The sequence below is a fragment of the Polypterus senegalus genome, chromosome 18 (genome assembly GCF_016835505.1).
Source record: "Polypterus senegalus isolate Bchr_013 chromosome 18, ASM1683550v1, whole genome shotgun sequence".
NCBI lineage: Eukaryota > Metazoa > Chordata > Cladistia > Polypteriformes > Polypteridae > Polypterus > Polypterus senegalus.
The window spans coordinates 92,156,220-92,177,350 of record NC_053171.1 but is presented as its reverse complement, the minus strand read 5'-3'; the positions used below and the strand labels follow the sequence as shown (position 1 = coordinate 92,177,350).

Here is a 21,131-nt window from a genome sequence, read left to right as displayed (position 1 = left end):
AAAATAATTGAAACACTGCTTAATACTAAAATACATGAATACAAAAGTAATTAGATGAAATAAATGAACATTGAACCTCACTTTACTTTCTAATAACGCCTTTGTTTTTCACAATCATAGATACCGTCGTTCTCGCCATACGGTATGCAGCAGGCCACCTCCATACTTTGCAACAATCAATTCAAATTTACGCGAAAAAACACAAAATCAGGTGAAAATTCACAGAGTTATAGCGCATACTGACGCTCGTGGCCAGTCGTGGCTTTGTCTCGAGAGGGGTAAACAAAGGTAGCGTGCGGGTTGTTCACTGAATGCTAGCAACTGGCGTACTGGCGCTCTTGGGCAGTCGTGGCTTTGTCTCGAGAGAGGTAAACAAGAGTGTTTTAGCACGTGAGTCGTATTCCAAACAAAGGTCGTATACTACGCAAAGTTTTTTGTGTCCAAACAGGACGTATACCAAGTTGGACTTATTCCAAAGCAGACGTAAAACCGAGGTACCACTGTACTTTGCACTTTTCTACGTTAAATGTTTACTCAATTCTGAAGTCCTCAGCATCTGCCATCTCTCCAGACTTTAATATCTTCCGTAAAGCTTCACAAGTTTACTAACTACCCCGGAATCAATGTCATTATTATAAATAAGAAAAAGTAACGGTCAGGGGAGAAATAACGACACAGAGATGAAGTGGGAAAAACAGAGCAGACTGCATTGTAGTTAAAAAAGCGGGCAGCATTCAAAATCTGAAAAGAATCTGAATGGATTACATGAATGGGCATCCATAATCGGGCGGCACGGTGGAGCAGTGGGTAGCGCTGCTGCCTCGCAGTTAGGAGACCTGGGTTCGCTTCCTGGGTCCTCCCTGCGTGGAGTTTGCATGTTCTCCCCGTGTCCCACAGTCCAAAGACATGCAGATTAGGGGCATTGGCAATCCTAAATTGTGCTTGGTGTGTGTGCCCTGTGGTGGGCTGGCACCCTGCCCGTGTTTTGTTTCCTACCTTGCACCCTGTGTTGGCTGGGATTGGCTCCAGCAGACCCCCCCGTGACCTTCCAGTTAGGATATAGCGGGTTGGATAATGGATGGATGGATTTCAATTATAAGGGGCGGCATGGTGGTGCAGTGGGTAGTGCGGGTTCCCGGGTTCGCTTCCCAGGTCCTCCATGTGTGGAGTTTGCATGTTCTCCCCATATCTGCGTGGGTTTCCTCCCACGGTCCAAAGACATGCTGGTTAAGTGCATTGACAATCTGAAATTGTCCCTTGTGTGTGCCCTGTGGTGGGCCCGGGGTTTGTTTCCTACCTTGCACCCTGTGTTGGTTGGGATTGGCTCCAGCAGACCCCCATGACCCTGTAGTTAGGATATAATGGGTTGTATAATCAAACTAAACCAAATTTGAAGATAAAGGGAAAAATAAAGGAATCAAAAAAAGAGCTAAAAGCCTAAAGTTTACTTTATTAACTCTCAGCGCATTTACATGCACTTCAATAATCCGATTACTCACAGATTTCTAAAATGCCATGTAAACTGTTAATATGATTAGATAAATCGGGTTATTGGCCTCTGTGAAACCTGGTTGACAGAGGTAGATTTCTCCCCAAATACTCCAATTATGTGGGCATGTAAACACAAAATGGGGTTACTCTTAAGGATTTTGTAGTCTGCGCCTGTTTGTTGCACTCTGTCGGCCTGCGCACGTATTTGCTTTGCACACGCGTTCAGCAGCCACAAGTAGAAGCATCCACAAAATAATTTTCCAGAGGCAAATGCACAGACAATCACAGTATTCCTTGTCCTTGCTGATATAATCTGTGTCAATATTTTAAAAATCGCTAAATGTATGATTCAGGGTAACACGTTAAAAGTAACATGTATACGTCCGTACTGACCCCTACTCTCTTTCCTGTTTCTTTTTCCGGTTTCTTTGTGGTGGTGGCCTGCGCCACCTCCACCTACTCAAAGCTTCATGATGCTCCAACAATAATGGATGAATTAAAAGGCAGAAGTCTACGTGACCATCATCTTCATCAAGCCCTTCCGTGAGAACCCTAAATCCAGAGGACTGTTTCATTTATGTTAGGTAGAATGCCCAGAGGGGACTGGGCGGTCTCATGGTCTGGAATCCCTGCAGATTTTATTTTTTTCTCCAGCCGTCTGGAGTTTTTTTCTGTCCCCCCTGGCCATTGAACCTTACTCTTATTCGATGTTAATTAATGTTGATTTATTTTGTTTTCTTATTTTGTCTTTTATTTTTCTATTCTTTAATATGTAAAGCACTTTGAGCTACTGTTTGTATGAAAATGTGCTATAGAAATAAATGTTGTTGTTGTTGTTGTCTGATTACTTTTTCAAGAAATGAGTAACCTAATGCATATCTTGTTAAAATAAAAATATCTGCCTTATTACTATCCCAGCAGCCCTGGGTGTAAGGCAACAATCAAGCATACCGCCGGTCCTTTGCAGGACTCAATCACACAGCCAAGCAGAAAAGACCTCGGTGTGTGCATTCTGGTAACAGAAACATATTAATAAAGCATCAATTTGACTAAACATATTAATAAAATACACAAACATGATCATGGGTTTCATGCTTGTTTTCAAATGTGTGATGTCCAATGATGATGTTTTAACACTTTCTTGCACAGTTTAACTCTTTTAGGGCTGATGTCAACTTTTGTCGAAATTCAGGGGTAGAGGACGGGGATCACGGGTAAACTGCAACAAAAATCACCCTTATGTTTTAGTTCAACTCTCTTTGCGAGAAGGAAAATTACATAGCTTTGTTAATATAAACTCGATTACCTACTCATGCATTAGTAGCAAAGAGCAAACAACCTCTAAAATGGCGAGAGACCAAAGCGAATGTGTAAAGCAAAATTCTCCATTTACGCAATTTCTTTGAATAGAACTCTGACTTGTCAGACTCAGAGTTGGATGCAAGTGATCTGGAGATGGTTCTCAAAAACGAAACTGAGGTACCAGCATCATCTGATTGGCCCCCAGCTGATTGTGGGGCTGAATACTTTCACGTAGCTGATGCGCCTACAGCAGCGTTCACCTGGAAGGGCCACCACATAGCGTGTTACACTGCAACCGCCACCACAACCCACCTGCTGTGCGAAGACAGCCAGGCAGCAGGCCCACCATGCATTCCTGCTGTCCATCGAGGTGCCCCCACACAGCCACTGCCGCCAGCAGCAGCCACAGCACGGAGCAACAGACGTTTTATGTTGATTTATGTGTGAAATCCATTGCTTTGTGTGCTTTTCAGAAAACTGCGTTTTTTCGAAAAAATATTCAGCCCTCAAAGAGTTAATGACGACGGAGCGTTCTGCCAAAGGAGAACTCCGGAAGATTACCTGCGCACGTAAATGTGTAATATTAAGAAAGCAGGTTTCTCTCTTAATCGGGTTATTCATCTTAACCCGGTTATGTGCGTAAATGTAAATGCACAAATTCGCTAAGGTTTATAGGGCCATTTCTTGGATCTACCAAAGACTATTTAAAGCTACTGGTTGCCACCATTTTATACGGTGGTGTTCAGGATGTTATACTTCACAAGGTGGGGATCAGTCAAGCCACAACCACAATGGAAGTCAAAATGAAAATAAACTGATGTTTAAAAGACATAAAAAATACATTGCATAAAACTATAAGAACAAATACAGTCCTGACAAATAAGTGAAATTATAACAAGAGTCAGTCTTATTGCAAACTGTATCCAAAGAATTACAGCCGGTGACCTCCATATGTGTGGAGTATCTGTTTTTGCTGATGGATTGATGATGGATTTACATTATCTTTCCTAATCAAACATTGTTTAAAAATGATTGGATCAAATATAAATCAAAACCACATAAAGGACTTCAAACATTGCTGCCAAGTAATATCTTTTTCTAGGATCAGAGCAGATCCATCTCTGCTCACCGCTTGCCAAAAGACAATCTCTTCCATCAGAGCACAATGGACTCCGGTAACGCATACGATGCATCATTCTGTGGATAAAACCCATATGGCTCTAATTTCGCCGTATCGTTCAAAAAACAGAGCATAGCTGAACAACTCACAGCAAGAATATCAGCTTCAAAAGAACAGCACAAGAAATAATTAAATAAATCAATTACCCTTGAAACTTCAAACTTAAAAAATAATTACTGGGGCTTGCATTATTCAAATAGTAGCATGTTAGATAACAATTATGTCTGACTGGGTAAACAAATGATTTTGATTTTAGTCTTTTATCTTTTAAGGAATATCTGATTATACATTACTATAGAGAAAGAAAAATAACACAAAAAAACATAAGTAAAATATTTATATAGATAAACAATATACAGCCTGATGGTTTTATAGCATGATGGCTGCAAAATGCAGTAGTAATGAGTGATTGAAGGACTGTGGTAAGAGAACGGGCACAAATGTTAATAGTGGGCTAAGGTCGGGGTGAGAAAGTATTCGTTTTGATTAACGCCTTCACCCTAGAACCAATGAACAGCTCTAATCCAAGGTCCATTAGTAACCCTTGTAAAAATGACGCTATATAGCGCCCGACCCGACACAGATTGGACACGGGTGGCACGTATAAAAGTACAAAAGACTTTATTTTCTTCGTCTGTGGGCTACGCTTTCCCCGTACCCACAGACACAACACAGTCCCCAATAAAGCACACTTCTTCCTTGGCACCACCACTCCTACCAAGCAACCTTGTCCTCCTCCACCCGACTCTGGCTACTGAATGGTGGTCGCTGGCTCCTTTTATAACCAGTGCCCAAAAGGGGGCCACCCGCTCCTGTTGCAGCACCCCCTGGCGGTGCCTGCGGAACCCCACAGAGCTGCAGAGAACTCCAACCCCCATGAAGCCCTGGGGGAGTAGGAGGCACCACCATCTAGCGTCCAGAGGGAGATACTGGGCTTCCCACCCTTGTCCCCCTGGCAGATGTGGTGAAGAAGGCGTCCCGGCCATCCATCATACCCTATAATAGGGTCGCCAGACGTCCCTTATATACAGGAAAGGTCCCATATTTGATGATTTTGTCCAAAAATGTCCCGTATTTAGTTCATTTTCAAATTTCGTAATAAAAATATATTTTTACTACCTTCTTACGGTACTTAGTTGTAACTTTATAAGTAACTATACTTTCTTTTCTCAGATTCTCTTGATGAAAATAAACGAAATGTAACGAGGACACTTGTGTTTGCTGCCTGTTTGCAGCTTGTTCAGTTGATCTGGTTGGCTGAGGTCAGCGACACTCTTACCGTTTCGCTCTCCAGCCGCGCTGCTGTGCAGTTCTGTATCAACATTGCAACATACAGCGTCAACGAAGTGTGTTGTTACTACTCGCCACGGCCAACTTTTTTCCTAACTTAAAAACTAATCCATCCATCCATCCCAAGATGCCAAAACGTAAGTGGAAATTTCGTGATGAATATTCCAGCGAATGGACATTTATCAAACAAGGCAGAAGCTGTTTTGAAGCAAACTGTGGTGTATGGAATTGCACTTTTACTAAATAATTTTGAAATGATTTTACTTTTGTTTTCCTCATAACTCATTAAAATCCTTGCTTTATGTTTTCAACTTATGTCTCTACTTTTATATAATATATTGGTCTGGGTGTGTAGGGACATGTATAAATTTATATATATAGTAATATAGAGAAAGATTTCCTATTTCCTAATTTTCAAATATGGCAACTCTACACAATAATGTAAAAAGTCTTAAATACATGCAAGGCCTTGATCACATTTAAATACAGGCATATTTGTGTATTAAATAATAATAATTCTTTGCATGTATATATCGTTTTTCTCACTACTCATAGCGCTCAGCAATTGCAGGTTAAGGGCCTTACTCAAGAGCCCAACAGAGCAGAGTCCCTATTGGCATTTACGGGATTCAAACCGGCAGCCTTCCGATTTCCAGTGCAGGTCCCTAACCTCAGAGCCACCACTCCGCCTGTAAAAGCTGTAACCCACTGCAACTACTTGACATGCACCACTGGATTCAATACACCTAAACAACCTGAGAGGAAGGTCATGATATGTCCTGCTGACAATGCTTGAAGTGGTCACTACACACAGATATGGAGTGCCGGCACTTCTCAGTTGTTCGCCGGTGTGTACTGTTTGTCTTTGTTGTGTACCCACAGCATTTTGTAGCACATTGGTACACACCACAGATATCCTGGTGTTCTCCAATGCAGTTTTGACACTCCCCTGTCCTCACTCTCCAACCGCACTGAAGTGTATATTAATGCTTGAGACTCCAAAGGGGACCCTCCACCACACCCCACTCAAACTGGAGCAGATACCACCACTTGAAACTGCAAGGGCCAATAAGAACCACTCTGGCCACTCACTGATCAAATACATGTGTTGTAACAAGAGGCAATATAAGCGCCTGACCCGACACAGATTGGAAACAGGAGGCACGTATACAAATAAATAAACTTTCATTTTCTTCAGCTATAGGGCACGTCTTCCCCGTGTCCCACAGCCACAACACTGTCCCAAAGCACCAACAAACACACCAAAATACTCTTCTCTCTTCTGCCACCACTGCTCCAAGCTTTGTCCTCCTCCACCCGACTCTGGACACTGAGTGGTGGTTGCTGGTCCATTTTATAGCCCACCTGTTTCCAGTTGCACTTCCGGCCGGGGCTGAAGACTCATCCAGCCAGGCTCAGGGACCCATGCAGCACCCCCTGGCGACCACCCCAGATCCCCAAAGGGTTGTGGAGAACTCCATCTCCCATGGAGCCCTGCAGGAAGCTGAGGCAGCATCGTCAACCAGGGAGGCTGCCACCAAGCGTCCTGAGGGAGGTACTGATCAACCCATGGTTGCTCCCCCAGAACATACTTTGAAGGGGCGTCCCGGACGGGCATATATCAATGCTTGACATTCTAATGGGGAATGCCTCCCCTGAGCTCACTCTCCAGTCGAATAGATGTGCATATTGATGTTCAACACTCCAAGGGGGATTCAATCTAAGTCCCCACCTCAAGCACTCTGGTCAAATTTAACAATATACAGATGCATGAAACTCCAAGGAAGACAACCCTCCTTACCCCCAAATTTCAAATCAAGTCTAAGTATATATCAATGCTTGAAGCTCCAAGGTGGGAGAATCTAAATATCTATTATCTTCTAAATGAAGTAATGACAGTTCAGGTCAACTTTTAGGAAATAGGAGTGGACATACAAAATCCAGCAATGGCTATGACTTGCCAATGTGATACACAAAGCTGTCAGATAAGCTCATGAACTAAAAAGAAAGAAGTGAAATAAAAAAAAGCAGAAAAAGTGAACAAAGCCAAAATACATGGCACAACCTAATACATTTATCAAACTCTTTTAACCAACCTGAATGTTTGGATTTTGAGAACTGAGGTCAGCATTAGCCAGGTCAGGAAAGTTCTTAAGGTCCAAAACAAAGGGCTTACTGTCTTCCAGTTCAGCCTTGGATTGAGTGTAAGTCCCACCCGTGCGCTGCTGAGACCACCTCCTCTTGTGTCGACGGGGGTTACTTGGGCCAGTTCTTTTCCAACTCTTAATTTTGTTGTTTTGTTGCAAAATGTCCAACCCCTGATGAGAGGCACTAGAGGCTCCTCGACCCTTAACCTATTCAAAAGAAGCAAAAAGAAGATACTTAAAAATATAATCAGTCAGTCAGTCAGTCATCTTCCAGCCCGCTATATCCTAACACAGGGTCACAGGGGTCTGCTGGAGCCAATCCCAGCCAGCACAGGGCACAAGGCAGGAACAAATCCCCAAGCACACACTAGGGACAATTTAGGATCGTCAATGCACTTAACCTGCATGTCTTTGGGCTGTGGGAGGAAACTCACGGAGACACGAGGAGAACATGCAATCTACACGCATGGAGGACCTGGGAAGCGAACCCGGGTCTCCTTACTGCGAGGCAGCAGTGCTACCACTGTGCCACATTCCACTATAAATCAATAATATTCATTTAAATTTAAAAATATAATTATGCCATAAATCAATAATATTCACTTAACTTTACATGAAAATCAACACTAGTAAATGGATCCTTTTGTATGCCATAAAACATTTCACATAACTCTGCTGCAAGGAGAATTACCTTAGATGATTAATGTCATTTTTCACAAAAAAATTAGGCACTTAATTGGAAGTTGCTTGTTATGAATTTGTTTTAACAGAAGACATGAACTCAAGGTTCAGGGGATGAACATCAAGAAAAGAACAAATAAAACGGAGCTGTAAAAATATAATGCTGGCTTATTAGTAAAGCTATCGGCAGTTAAGGAAACTCTTCTATTTCATTTAATTTCCTTTCTAATATTTTTGAGGTTTTCTTTGAGAAAATATTCCCAAGAAGTGTTTTTTTGGAGAACACTACTAAATGAAAATGTTTTTCTAAAAAAGAGAAAGTAAAAAAAAAAAAAAAACAGTTTTAATGTGATAAATAAACACTTCCAGTATCGGTGACCATGAATGAGCGTCTTGTTGTCTGAAACTCGACAGTAATAGAAAACTACTAAAAGACGACATTAAAATGACTTCAGAGTCTCTTCTGCAATAAGATGCTGCAGATGTTTTATCAGACGGTTGTGGCGAGCGCCCTCTTCTACGCGGTGGTGTGCTGGGGAGGCAGCATAAAGAAGAGGGACGCCTCACACCTGGACAAACTGGTGAGGAAGGTAGGCTCTATTGTAGGCACAGAGCTGGACAGTTTGACATCCGTGGCAGAGCGACGGGCGCTGAGCAGACTCCTGTCAATCATGGAGAATCCACTGCAGCCACTGAACAGGATCATCTCCAGACAGAGGAGCAGCTTCAGCGACAGACTGCTGTCACCGTCCTGCTCCACTGACAGACTGAGGAGATCGTTCCTCCACCACACTATGCGATTCTTCAATTCCACCCGGGGTAAACGTTAATATTATTCAAAGTTATTGTCTGTTATACCTTCATTGTTATCACTCTTTAATTTAATATTATTTATTATCAGTATGCTGCTGCTGGAGTATGTGAATTTCCCCTTGGGATTAATAAAGTATCTATCTATCTATCTATCTATCTATCTATCTATCTATCTATCTATCTATCTATCTATCTATCTATCTATCTATCTATCTATCTATCTATCTATCTATCTTCTCTGCTCCAGAGCTGTGATTATTCATTTTCCTGTCTACCTAACATTTTACCATAGACCTCTTGTAGCCTTTTCTTTTCCAGAGCAGTTTGTAAGCTTTCCCTAACTTGACTACTATGATGCACTACTAGCTCATTGTGGGGTCATCAGTCCAGTCTCAAGGGTGTACAAACAGCTTCAGGGATCAAAAGGCCCCAATGCTTCCATTCTTGCAAACTAATCACATATTCAGTCATGTATTCTTTGGATGAAATTCCCCCCCAAACCTTTGCCACCACCTGAGCACCCCCACCATGCCCATAGGAACTCTCCATATGACATGTCTACAACAAACATTACTGGAACACCTGTTCCCAAAATGTCCCCTGCTATCCATGTGGACTGATGTAACCTTCATCTAGTCATGAGTGCCATAAAGACTTTTAGACAGAGCATCTTAGTGCACCATTAGCTAACACCTAAAGGGTTATCTTCAAGCCCTTTACTTACTTATGGACTCCAGCAAGGTTGCTTAATTTATAACCCTTGAGGGAGGAAAAGAATTGTACTGCAATGGCAAACTCAATCGTCATTAATATCCAAATAAAGGAAACTCCTTTGGCCTTTGAAGTCTGTGTGCACATTAGTGTTGGTTCATTATTCAAATTTAGACTTTGATATTGATATTGGCTTTAGGAACTCAGTACCAGAACCAAAAAGGTACCAAAGCCAGTATCAGATAACTCCACTCGCCGACCACCCATGCCGTTTCACAGCAGCCTCCCTGCTCTGCCGCACAATCGCATGCCTTCCTGCCTTGTTGCACTCTACAAATTAGTACAGGGAGTGCTGCCCCCTTGTTAGTTGTGTTTATATGAGGAGCAACCCAAACATTCATGGAATTGTTAAAAAATAACAACAAAAAAACTTTATTATACAACATACAGCAATACACCCCTTGAGATGTAATTCTCTTGTCCCGGCGCTTCTTCCATTCCTGAGAACATTTCCTGCACCCGTCTGTCACATGGTCTAGTGCTGTCTGCCCTTCACTTTCAATTTTAATTTCAGGAAGAAAAAAAGTCACAAGGAATGAGATCTGGCAAATTCCAGTTGTGCAAAGCAACAACCATATTGATTTTGGTCAAAAACTCTATGATTGATCACATGGTGAGTGTACAGGTGCGCTATCATGGTGCAAAAAGCAGTTTTGTGTGAGCCATCACTCCAGACATCACAGCAGTGTGGTGTAACGTTGTCGATTAATAGTCTGAATGCACGGAAGTTCTCTATTAACAAGTTTGTTAATACTAAAAAATGTGATCATTGGTGTCTTGATGTTTCAAATGACCTGATGTGCTTTTGCCTGTGTGAAAAAACAAAATCACCGAAGTCACCTTTTCGATTGTCGAATAAACGTCAGAAACACGCACCTCGATCAGATCAGCAGAATGCTCCATGACTTTAGCCATGTGATGCCTGGCGGTAGAGTTGATAACTTCACCCTACTCCTGTGCTGTTGACTGATTCCACAAATTTTTAGGTCTCTCTCGTATTAACACATACGTTTGAAGAGCATGGCGGAGGAGAACATTCCCCCTTGGTGAGTAGCGCTAGATGTAATACTCTTAATATGTAAGGGCGGATGTGATCGTGCTGAACGACTGAACACAATGAGTTTGAAAACTACCATTTACTTCTTGTACTGAAATTAAAAAAATGGTTTAGAATATTTTTCGGTACTTTTTCAGTACAACCCTAGTGCACATATAGGAAAACGTAAAATTTTGAGATTACTGAGCATTTATTTTTAACTAGATAGATAGATAGATAGATAGATAGATAGATAGATAGATAGATAGATGGATACTTTATTAATCCCAAGGGGAAATTCACATAATCAAGCAGCAACTATTTACCTGATTTTCAGTTTAAAAATGGACAGGTTTGTAAACAAACTACTATCTAATCTTTAAGATTAGAGAAATCAAAGGCAGGAAGTCCTTTAAAATTGATATAATCTCGTACTATGATGCCTGCTGTCATGGTGATCTGGAGCTCGTGGGGGATGTTTATTATGTTTTGTACATACCGTTGTTATTGTACTTGCATTAATAATTCATTTTGGTTTTGCACACGTATAGCTCTTTTGTATTAATTTTTGCGTAGGAAATGTCATGTTTGACATTACAATGCCAGTGTCATGAGTAAGATTCATGTTTCTTTTTTATTAACCCTTGGTTGTAAAAATCATCAAAACCTCCTTTTTTGGATTTTGAAGGTCAAGGTACTTCATGGTAACATCTGTTGACATGCTTGATTTGTTTTTTACAATGTTAAAAATGAGAAACGCCTGTTCCACGACGCCATTTTGTTTCTCGTATGGGCATTTTTGTTGATTGGTTACTGTGCCATTTCTGTGCAGACTTCCCCTTTGTTCACGATTGGATTCTCTCAAAGTTCTTTGCTTGCATCCACTTTTGCTTCTCCACCCCAGTTTCAAAATTCTTGCTCTGCTTTTTGGCCCTGGTTAATGTTTAACAGTTTGGCTCTGGTTACGTGTCTTTTCTGAGATTTTTGAATTTTGATCTCCCACACCATTTCCTGATTATGATTCTTGTTTCACGTCCTCAGCTAATTTACTTGATGATTCATTTTTCTTGCTTAGACCTCTTTCTTGCTGTTTTGTTGACTGATTCCATCTTCCACTTAAAAAATGCTGCCATCTTGTGCAGTCAGGACAGCAGCAGGCTAGGCTCAACATTTACGTTTCTGGATGAAAATAAAAGCCACGATTCACACAAAAGTAAAATGTGGGAATTTTACTTGCAGTTAACAGTTAGAATCATGCAATCTCGCTCTCTTCAACTTTGATTTTTGTCTTGTATTTCCGTTCGCTAAACTTGCATATTGACCTTTTGGTATTTTTCACTACTTATTTCATCTCCCTCAGTCCATTTGTTCTTTGGTTATTGGATCTGTAAGATCCCTGCTTGGCCATAAATAGTGATGATCCAATAATTCATGGATAACTGAATTTGTTGCACTTTGTGGAGTTTCATTTTGCAAAAAGTTCACAAAAGCCAGCACAATGTATGCCATTAACAAAGGAAGAAAGGTGTCTTTGAGGATTCTTATGAGTGCTAAAAGTCCAGGAGATGCGTCAGAAAGTGAAGACGTGTTTAAGTAGAACAAAGGGATCAAAAATAACCAGGCAATCAGGAATTAAAGAATAAGACGACAATAAGGAGCAAAATGAAATCCAAAATACACAACAAAACCCCAATGCTAGTGCCTACTTGACAAATAAGCTAACACTACAGATTCTTGAGGACAGTAGACAACCAATGAATGCCATCCATCCATCCATTATCCAACCCGCTATATCCTAACTACAGGGTCATGGGGGTCTGCTGGAGCCAATCCCAGCCAACACAGGGCGCAAGGCAGGAAACAAACCCCGGGCAGGGTGTCAGCCCACCGCAGACCAATGATTGCTCATCTGGAAATGCAATGCAAGGAATGCAGCGATGAGGAATAACAAACAGAAGAGAAGCTCATCGTTCTGATGTCACCTGTTGTACTATACCTACTAACACAGTATGGAAAAAAGAAAAAACGGTCCAAAATGCGGTTGAACTTGTCGTACCTGTGAACACTCCATAGAGCGCCAGCTCTGCCATGAAGAGCAGGGGATCTTCAACCTCACAAACAGAAGAGAAGCTCACCTGTCTGATGTCTCGTGAGTTACACTCCATAACCGAGTGGAAAAAAGAAAACATACCCCATGGCTAGAAGTCACATAATGTGGCATTGGCCTAATGCAGCATTTCATTTACCTCGTAAGTTGGATGTCAGAGCTGGGAGTGACGCCACCCCGAGTTGACTGCGTTCCAGTAAGACATCCATAAAACGAATACAGACACCTCCAGGAAAACTTGTTGTGCTTTCTCTTTAGAGATACAAACAACTACTGAACAAAATATCAACGCATTACGCGGTATTCTGCACATCCAAACACTGTAACAACATCTCCAAAGATAGAAGGTGGACAGTACTGTGTGTACGGATGATTTAATGAGACACAAATAGTCAGAAGTGCTAATAAACAGTATAATACTACAACTTTCACTTCTGTTGCAGCCATCTTGGATTCTGAGGTTGGGGTTTGTGAGGCTCCCCGACTTACCGAGTAGGAAATCAGACTCACAGGAGCATTCCTTCTTGGAACTCAGAAATTCCGACTTCCCAGTTCAATTGTAACGTAGCATAAGATACAAAGAGTAACACCATTTCTTTATTTTATACTGTGATGGACGGCTGGCAGCTCATCCCGGCCGACACATCCAGGACGCTAGATGGCATCCTCCCTGCAGCATGGAGGTGCCCCATGCCCCATGATATTCTATATGGTGTTCCACAAGGCTCTATCCTGGGTCCGCTGCTTTTTTCGATTTACATGCTTCCGTTAGGTCAGATTATCTCGGGGCATAATGTGACCTACCATAGTTATGCTGATGACACACAACTGTACTTATCAATAGCGCCTGACGACCCCGACTCTGTTGTTTCACTAACATAATGTCTTACTTGTGTTTCTGAGGGGATGAGTAGTAATTTTCTCAAGCTAAATAAAGAAAAAACTGAAATTTTAGTGATCGGCAATAATGGATATAATGAGGGTATCAGAAATAAACTTGATGCATTGGGATTAAAAGTCAAAATGGAGGTCAGGAATTTAGGGGTAACTATTGACTCTGACCTGAATTTTAAATCACATATTAATCAGATCACTAGGACAGCTTTACTTTTTCCACTTAAGAAATATAGCAAAAGTTAGACCCCTAATAACATTGCAAGATGCTGAGAAATTAATCCACGCTTTTGTTTTCATTTGACTTGATTACTGTAACGCTTTCCTCTCAGGACTACCCAAAAAAGACATCAATCGATTGCAACAAATGCAGAATGAAGCTGCTAGAATCTTAACTCGGAAACGAAAATCCAAGCACATCACCCCAGTTTTGATGTCACGACACTGGTTATCTGTGCCATTTAGAATTGACTTTAAAATACTGCTTATGGTTCACAAAGCCTTAAATAATCTCACTCCATTTTATATTTCGAGATGACTGACACCTTACACTCCAAATCGTAACCTTAGATCTTCAAATGAGTGTCTGCTTAGAATTCCAAGAGCTAAACTTAAAAGAAATGGTGAGGCAGGCGGCCTTCTGCTGTTATCCACCAAAAATCATGGAATAGCCTGGCGGATACAGTGAAGCACTTTAAAACACGGCTGAAAACACATTACTGTAATATGGCCTCCTCTTAACTTCATTTTAGTTTAATCCTGATGCTTTGTATATGCAGTCAATTATAATTATTATTCATGGTGGCTCAAAAATCCGTACTAAACCCTCTTCTGTTCTTTTCCTGGTTTTTTGGGGTGGCAATCTGCGCCACCACCACCTGATCAAAACACTGTGATGTCCCTACATTGATGGATTAAAGGCCAGAAGTCCACATGACCGTCATCATCAAGTTCTTCCATGCCTGAATACCATGAGGACTGATTGAGGTTTTTTATGTTAGGTAGAATGCCTAGAGGGGGTTGGCTGGGCGGTCTCATGGCCTCAGAACCCCTGCAGATTTTATTTTTTTTCTCCAGCCGTCTGGAATTTTTTTTTGTTTTTTCTGTCCTCCCTGGCCATCGGACTTTACTTTTCTTTCTATGTTAATAAATGTTCCCTTATTCTAATTTTTATTTATGTTGTCTTTTTTCTCTTTCTTCATCATGCAAAGCACTTTGAGCTGCATAATTTGTATGAAAATGTGCTATAGAAATACATGTTGTTGTTGTTGCCCCGGATTCCCGCAGGGCACCATGGGAGATGGAGATAGAGTTCGGCTGGGTGCCGCCGTGTGACGCTGCAGGGAGACGCAGGGATTTTTATTTTCCCTATAGCCCGGAAGTACGCCCAAGTCACGGTGAAGGAAGAACAGAAGTACTTCCGGGCTGAAGAAAAATACAAGTCTTCATCTGACCTGGAAATGCTATTAAATCACATGGACAGAAGTACAGGAGCACTTCCGGGTCGAGGACTATTTAAAGGACTATGAGAGACCCAGCAAGCGAGCCAGAGTTGGGAGGGAGTGTGACAGAGCTGCTGGGAGGAGAGGAGGATCTTTATTGTGATTATTGATTTGTTCGTTAGGGTGATTGTGGTGCACTGTGGCCCAATATCGAAAAGAAAGAAATTAAAAAGATTTATTGGTGCTTTGACTTGGTGTCTTGAACGTTTGTCTGCGGGGTTTGAGGAGCGACAATGCCCTCTAGTGCCACATACTTTAAATGGAAGTCACTCTGATTAAAAAAATGCTAACCAGGGTAAATTGTCCACCTTAATAAAAGGATAGGTATCTGTGTGTCTGTGAGTCTGCCTGGTTGCTGTCTCCGTCATTCCAACAGATGGCGCATCACAAACATTTGTAGTAATAAAATGCATTGCAATTTCACTCCAACATATGGCACATCACAAATATCTGTAGTAATAATGGGCATTGCATTTGTCATTCCAACAAATGGAGCATCACAACCAGTAATACTGCTTTTTATGTATCTTGTATCAAATGCCATATAACAGACATAAGCATTGCATCCGTTAGTCCAACAGATGGCACATGACAAACACTTATAATAATGCATGTTTTGCTACAAATGTTTATGATGAGCCATTTGTTGGAAAGACAAATGCAATGCATTTCATTACTACATATTTTACAAAATACATTCCAATAGATGTGGCACTGCAAGCATTAACATTGAGGTCCACGTTGCTTACTTTGATTTCAATGTGTCTTTGGCGGGCACTGCTAATTTAGATATACCACACTAAAAATGGCAGTTGCAACAAATGCCAGAAGTCTGCGAGTCACTTGCATAAGACTTGGACAGTGCAGCACAGGTGATCCTCCCTTGCATGCCCTCTTGCATTTGCATCCATTAATTATGAGGTCTGATGCCAGAGTGCACGCAAGTCACTTCCACTGATGAATTCTGCCAGAAAATCAATTCAAATAAAAACACAACCACAATTTCAATGGACCGCAGCCAACCTGATCCTAACCAGTTGCTATTTTACATGCAGATATGCCTTTCATCTCACTTCGCACTTCATTTCTGCCAATAAACTGCCAAGCTTTGCTCCTGGGGTAATTTTAAATTAGATGCAAGAGGACGTATAACATTACAGGCAAGTGGTAAAAACCTGGCAATAGTGGAGTGCTGCCTGTGCTGTGCAAGTCGACCCGAGACGTTCAAAGTTTGCCTCTGGAGTTTGAGTTGGAGTTCTGCGCACCACAATTTGGAAATTGTAAAGACATTCAGTATTTTAGGTTCCATCAGGAAATTCATAAACACTTTTGTGATTCTTTATCTAGGAGGTGTTCGGCCTCAGACATTTGAATAGAGTTGAGAAATTTGTAGAGGAAAACAGAATATTTAGTTTTACCATTTTAAAAGTTGATCTTTTGACCAGAAACCATAAATGTTTTTTGATTCATGGCTAATTACTGCTGCAATTGTCATTCAATCGCTATATTGAGACTTACAACCTGCAGCTGACTATTTCACTCTTAAACATTTGTATTCTATCCAACCATCCATTATATCCTAACTACAGGGTCACGGGGGTCAGCTGGAGCCAATCCCAGCCAATAGGCAGGAAACAAACCCTGGGCAGGGCGCCAGCCCACCACAGGGCACACACACACCAAGCACAATTTAGAACCACCTATCCACCATGTCTTTGGACTGTGGGAGAAAACCCACCCAGACACAGGGGAGAACAAACTTCACACAGGGAGGACGCGAGAAGCAAACCCGGGTCTTCTAACTGCGAAGCAGCAGCGCTACCCACTGTGCCACCGCGTCACCGTGTTTGTATTTACTGATTTTATTTTTTCTGCCAAGAAACAAAGGCCAGCAGACAAGAGTGGATGATAATCTCATCTAGTATACTGGGTGAAATTCTTCTTCCAGTATGCTATCAATATGTTAAACAATTAGAACTTGTGAATACATTTAAGCGTAGAACATAACATGCCACTTGGTGCATGCAAAATAAAATTGGAAATGTGATTTTCTATCAGTGTTGTGTGTTTTGAAATTACCATCTTTGTGTATAGACTTGTATGTGAACTGTAATAAGTAACCCCACCCCTCTAAGAATATGACCCATGGTTCAACCTGATTGGTGAGTCAATATAAACTGGACAAAATGACAGGAAGAAGCAGTGTTTGCTTGGGCCGGCAAGAGTAAGTGAGAAACTGTACGTTCATCCGAATCCATAATATCAACTCATTCTGAGCAACAGAGAGTTAACACACATTTTGTTAAATAAGTAGCAGGTCTGTGTAGACAATTACTCATTAATACATTCATCTGTTAAAAATAAGCTTCAGTCTGAAAGTAGTGAAATTCTACAAACAAAACAGAAAGAATACTGTCAAAGGTTGGGGACCAGCAGGTCATCCCATATAATAACGAAACTGAAACTAACATTGAAAAGAAACAAAACCTGAGGCTCTTTTGCAATACAATTCGCCATTCACGCAGTTCTGCTTTCTAGTTGAGCGCAGTCCAAATAGATGCCAACTTCTGGCACCGCAGTTGTTTAACTGGCTCCCAGGGTGGGTCCTCGGGTAGCATATCAGATATGACACTGCTGCCCGTCCCAGGACTTATCCTCTGTTCGGAAGGGAAGACAGAAGAGGTGATTAGCGATCGTCTTCGCCCCTGTATTACGTCCGTATTCTTACCTCAATTGGGCTGTTTAGATATTTCCCAGGCACTCGTGTGTAAGTGTATACAAATATATTATACTGGAATCTACCAGAATTGTCAGAATTTGTAATTATACGTCGATTTTTGGCCATACTGCCCACTCCTACATACAGATAACAAGGGAACCTAAAAACTAATTTGGCCCCGTGTGTACATTCATCGGTTCATTACAAACTACTCATTTCGATAATATATTTGAGAAAAAAAATAATGAAAAGCAGTAATGTGCTCTGGCTCATAAAACATACCGAAGATATTTTGAGGAAAAGAAAACCCTCAAGAATAGAAATATCTGGTGTGGCAGAATGAGAATACTACACTGCAAAAAAGGAAATCGAAGCAAGTGAAAAATATTCAATTCATGACATTAAATCTTGTTTTCCTTATTGCAAGAATTACTGACTTATCAAAACATATGTCCATCCATCCATCCATTATCCAACCGGCTATATCCTAACTACAGGGTCTGCTGGAGCCAATCCCAGCCAACACAGGGTGCAAGGCAGGAAACAAACGCCGGGCAGGGCGCCAGCCCACTGCAGCAAAACATACTGTATGTATTTATGATTATTTAGTTTACTTTAAGAAATCTTGTGTTTACCCCATTGGCAGATTTTTTTTGCTAAATAAAAGCTACACAACTCCCCTTCTAGTTTTTTCATTGGCATTTTTTGCAATGCCACTAACAAGCCATATGATAAAACAAATGGTTTCTTTAACAACAAGGACTGGTTAGTATTTGACATCAGCTTTGTTGGCTTCCACGCATTGTATGGGTGGCTAAAACGAAACTTTCTTTTCCCAATTCATTCTGGGTGAGCATTCCACTGGAGGGAGGGTGAAACTATTCCAAGGCATTGCAATGGCCAATATGAAGAAGTCCAGCATTGACACTAACTCATGGCAAACATCTTGCATTGGCAAGCTCTAACGGAGGAGGAGGAGTTTGTTCTAAGGCCTTTATCATTTTAAAATTGTCCAACGGCAGCACATGCAGTGGAACAATACTGTATGTACTTTGGCCTGAATTGCCAACTTTGGGTCTCTCATACTGTTTGAAAAGACATGTTTGCAGAGTATGTGGATCATGGATAATTCTCATTAGCTATTTTCAGATCAACAAGCAGATATTCAGTAACACTTATTAAACTGCATTCATTACCTGTTTATTCTTATGTAACAAGACCTTAACAAAGGCTTCTTTGGGTCTTCATACCACTTATAAAACATCAGTAGATGGGTTATTCATCGCTGTGCAGTGTGGCATATTGACGTAATGGTAAAATCACTGGCTAATATGAAGGATTCACAAGTCTTAAACTAAATATGCAAAATCAAGAGAAATATGTCTTCGTTAAGCCCCCTCTGACCACTCCAAAGTGAAGATTTGTTAGCAGGCCACATTTCAGAGATGAAGAAACACTTCACTGATGTGCTCTGTGAGTGTTGTGAAGACCCAAAGAAGTGTATGATAATGTTTTGTAACGTAAAAGTAATTTAGAATTGATTGCAGTACCTAAACTAAAGTTTTACCGAATATTCCTTTATTGGGAAGTAATCAACCTCGATTACAAGGGATTGTGGATAACTTTGATTGTTAGCCATCTCCAGAAAATGCCAAGTCTCACAAGATGTGAAGATGTCCCTACATTCCAAAGAGTTAAAATCATAGATGAGAGAAAATAAACAATACAATACCAAATAAAATATTTGTGGTGCCTCTAAATCTAAGTAACGTTTGATATACAGTGGACCCTCGCAAAGTCGCGGTTCAGGGTTCACGGACTCAGTCGTTAGCAGATTTTTCCTTAGAACCTAACTATTAATTGTTAGCAGAAAAGCGCAAATATCCTCCGCAATTTTTTAGGGCTTTTTTTCGTACTGTGCTGAAGAGAGAACTGCAGCTTGGGATGGTAAAAGTAGCCAATAGAATTTGACACTGCAAGTCCCAGCAGTCCCTGCAGTGGATCTGATTGGTCAGCTGAGAACAGGAAGTAACCGCTGAGGGAAACGCGGTTTGGGATGGTGAAAGTAGCCAATCCGAGATCGTTATTCATTTCTCCTTGCTGCTGATTGATTGCTGCCCTCTGACACGACTCCAGCTGAGTGTCCTCGTGTTTTCCATTTTGTTATTGTTTTGTTATTCTTAAATGCACAAGATGTCACCGAATCGTCCTGCACCTACTAAGGCTTCTGGCTCTGAGCCTAAGCTCCAGAAGAACTTTAAAACACTCCAGGAGAAGGCTGAACTACTGGATTTGCTCTGGGAACTAAAAAGTTATGCTGCGGCAGCGCTCCACTATGGCATTAATGAAAGCACCGCACGCTACATAAAGAAGAACGAAGCAGCGATCTGTAAGTTTCTGTGATAGTGCCAAAAAGGTAACGACCATAAGGAATAAAAATATCGTCAGGATGGAATCTGCCTTGGCATTGTGGATCACCGACTGCAGGAAGAAGAACATCCCCTTGGACGGTAACATCATCTGTGAGAAAGCAGAGAAATTGTACCAGCAGTTTGCTACAGGAGACAATGTAGCAACCTCCCATCACAATGTTCCTGAAACCTATAAAGAAAAGCCAGCACGAAACCCCGCCAGAAGAAGACCTGTCCAAAGATACGACTCGTCCTGAAGAAGAGGCGCCACCCGAGGAATTTTAAATCCTCTGCATCGTACTGCACAGCTACTTCATCATCATCATCAATATCGTTCATCATTGGTGAGTACCTGTACATTTTACTGTATTTTAATTAAATAAAATGATTATGTATTTACTCTACTTATAACAAAGAAAACGACAGCGCATACCAAAGAAAACGCTCTTGCATGAATTACAGTACGTATAGCGGTAACATTAGTATTTTACATTCTAGCACCGCGGGAGACAAAGCCGTACAGTACTGTACAGTATACGGGTTTACCTTTACATTCTGTTTTTAGGTAATGTATTAAGGTCATTTTTTAGGTAATGTATTAATGTATGAAGCTGAGTTTGCAACGATATTAAAGTGCTTTGGGGGCATACTGTATTTAGGGTTTAAACTAAATACAAAAACCACATCCAAAAGTCGCGTTTTTTCACAATTCACTGGTGCTCTAGGAATGTAACCCCTGCGAATTTTGGGGGTGTACTGTACTGGAGTCACGTCTTTTACTATCTCT

At 41.2% G+C, this 21,131-nt stretch overlaps 1 protein-coding gene across 1 annotated transcript in view; it reads right to left on the bottom strand.

The window, feature by feature from the left end:
- Positions 1–21,131, bottom strand: part of ism2a (isthmin 2a) — an 88,603-nt gene that overhangs the window by 33,314 nt on the left and 34,158 nt on the right. Inside the window, exon 2 of the mRNA XM_039742076.1 lies at positions 7,360–7,617. Within this exon, the coding sequence (XP_039598010.1) occupies positions 7,360–7,617 (258 nt within the window). The remainder of the gene's footprint in view (positions 1–7,359; positions 7,618–21,131) is intronic.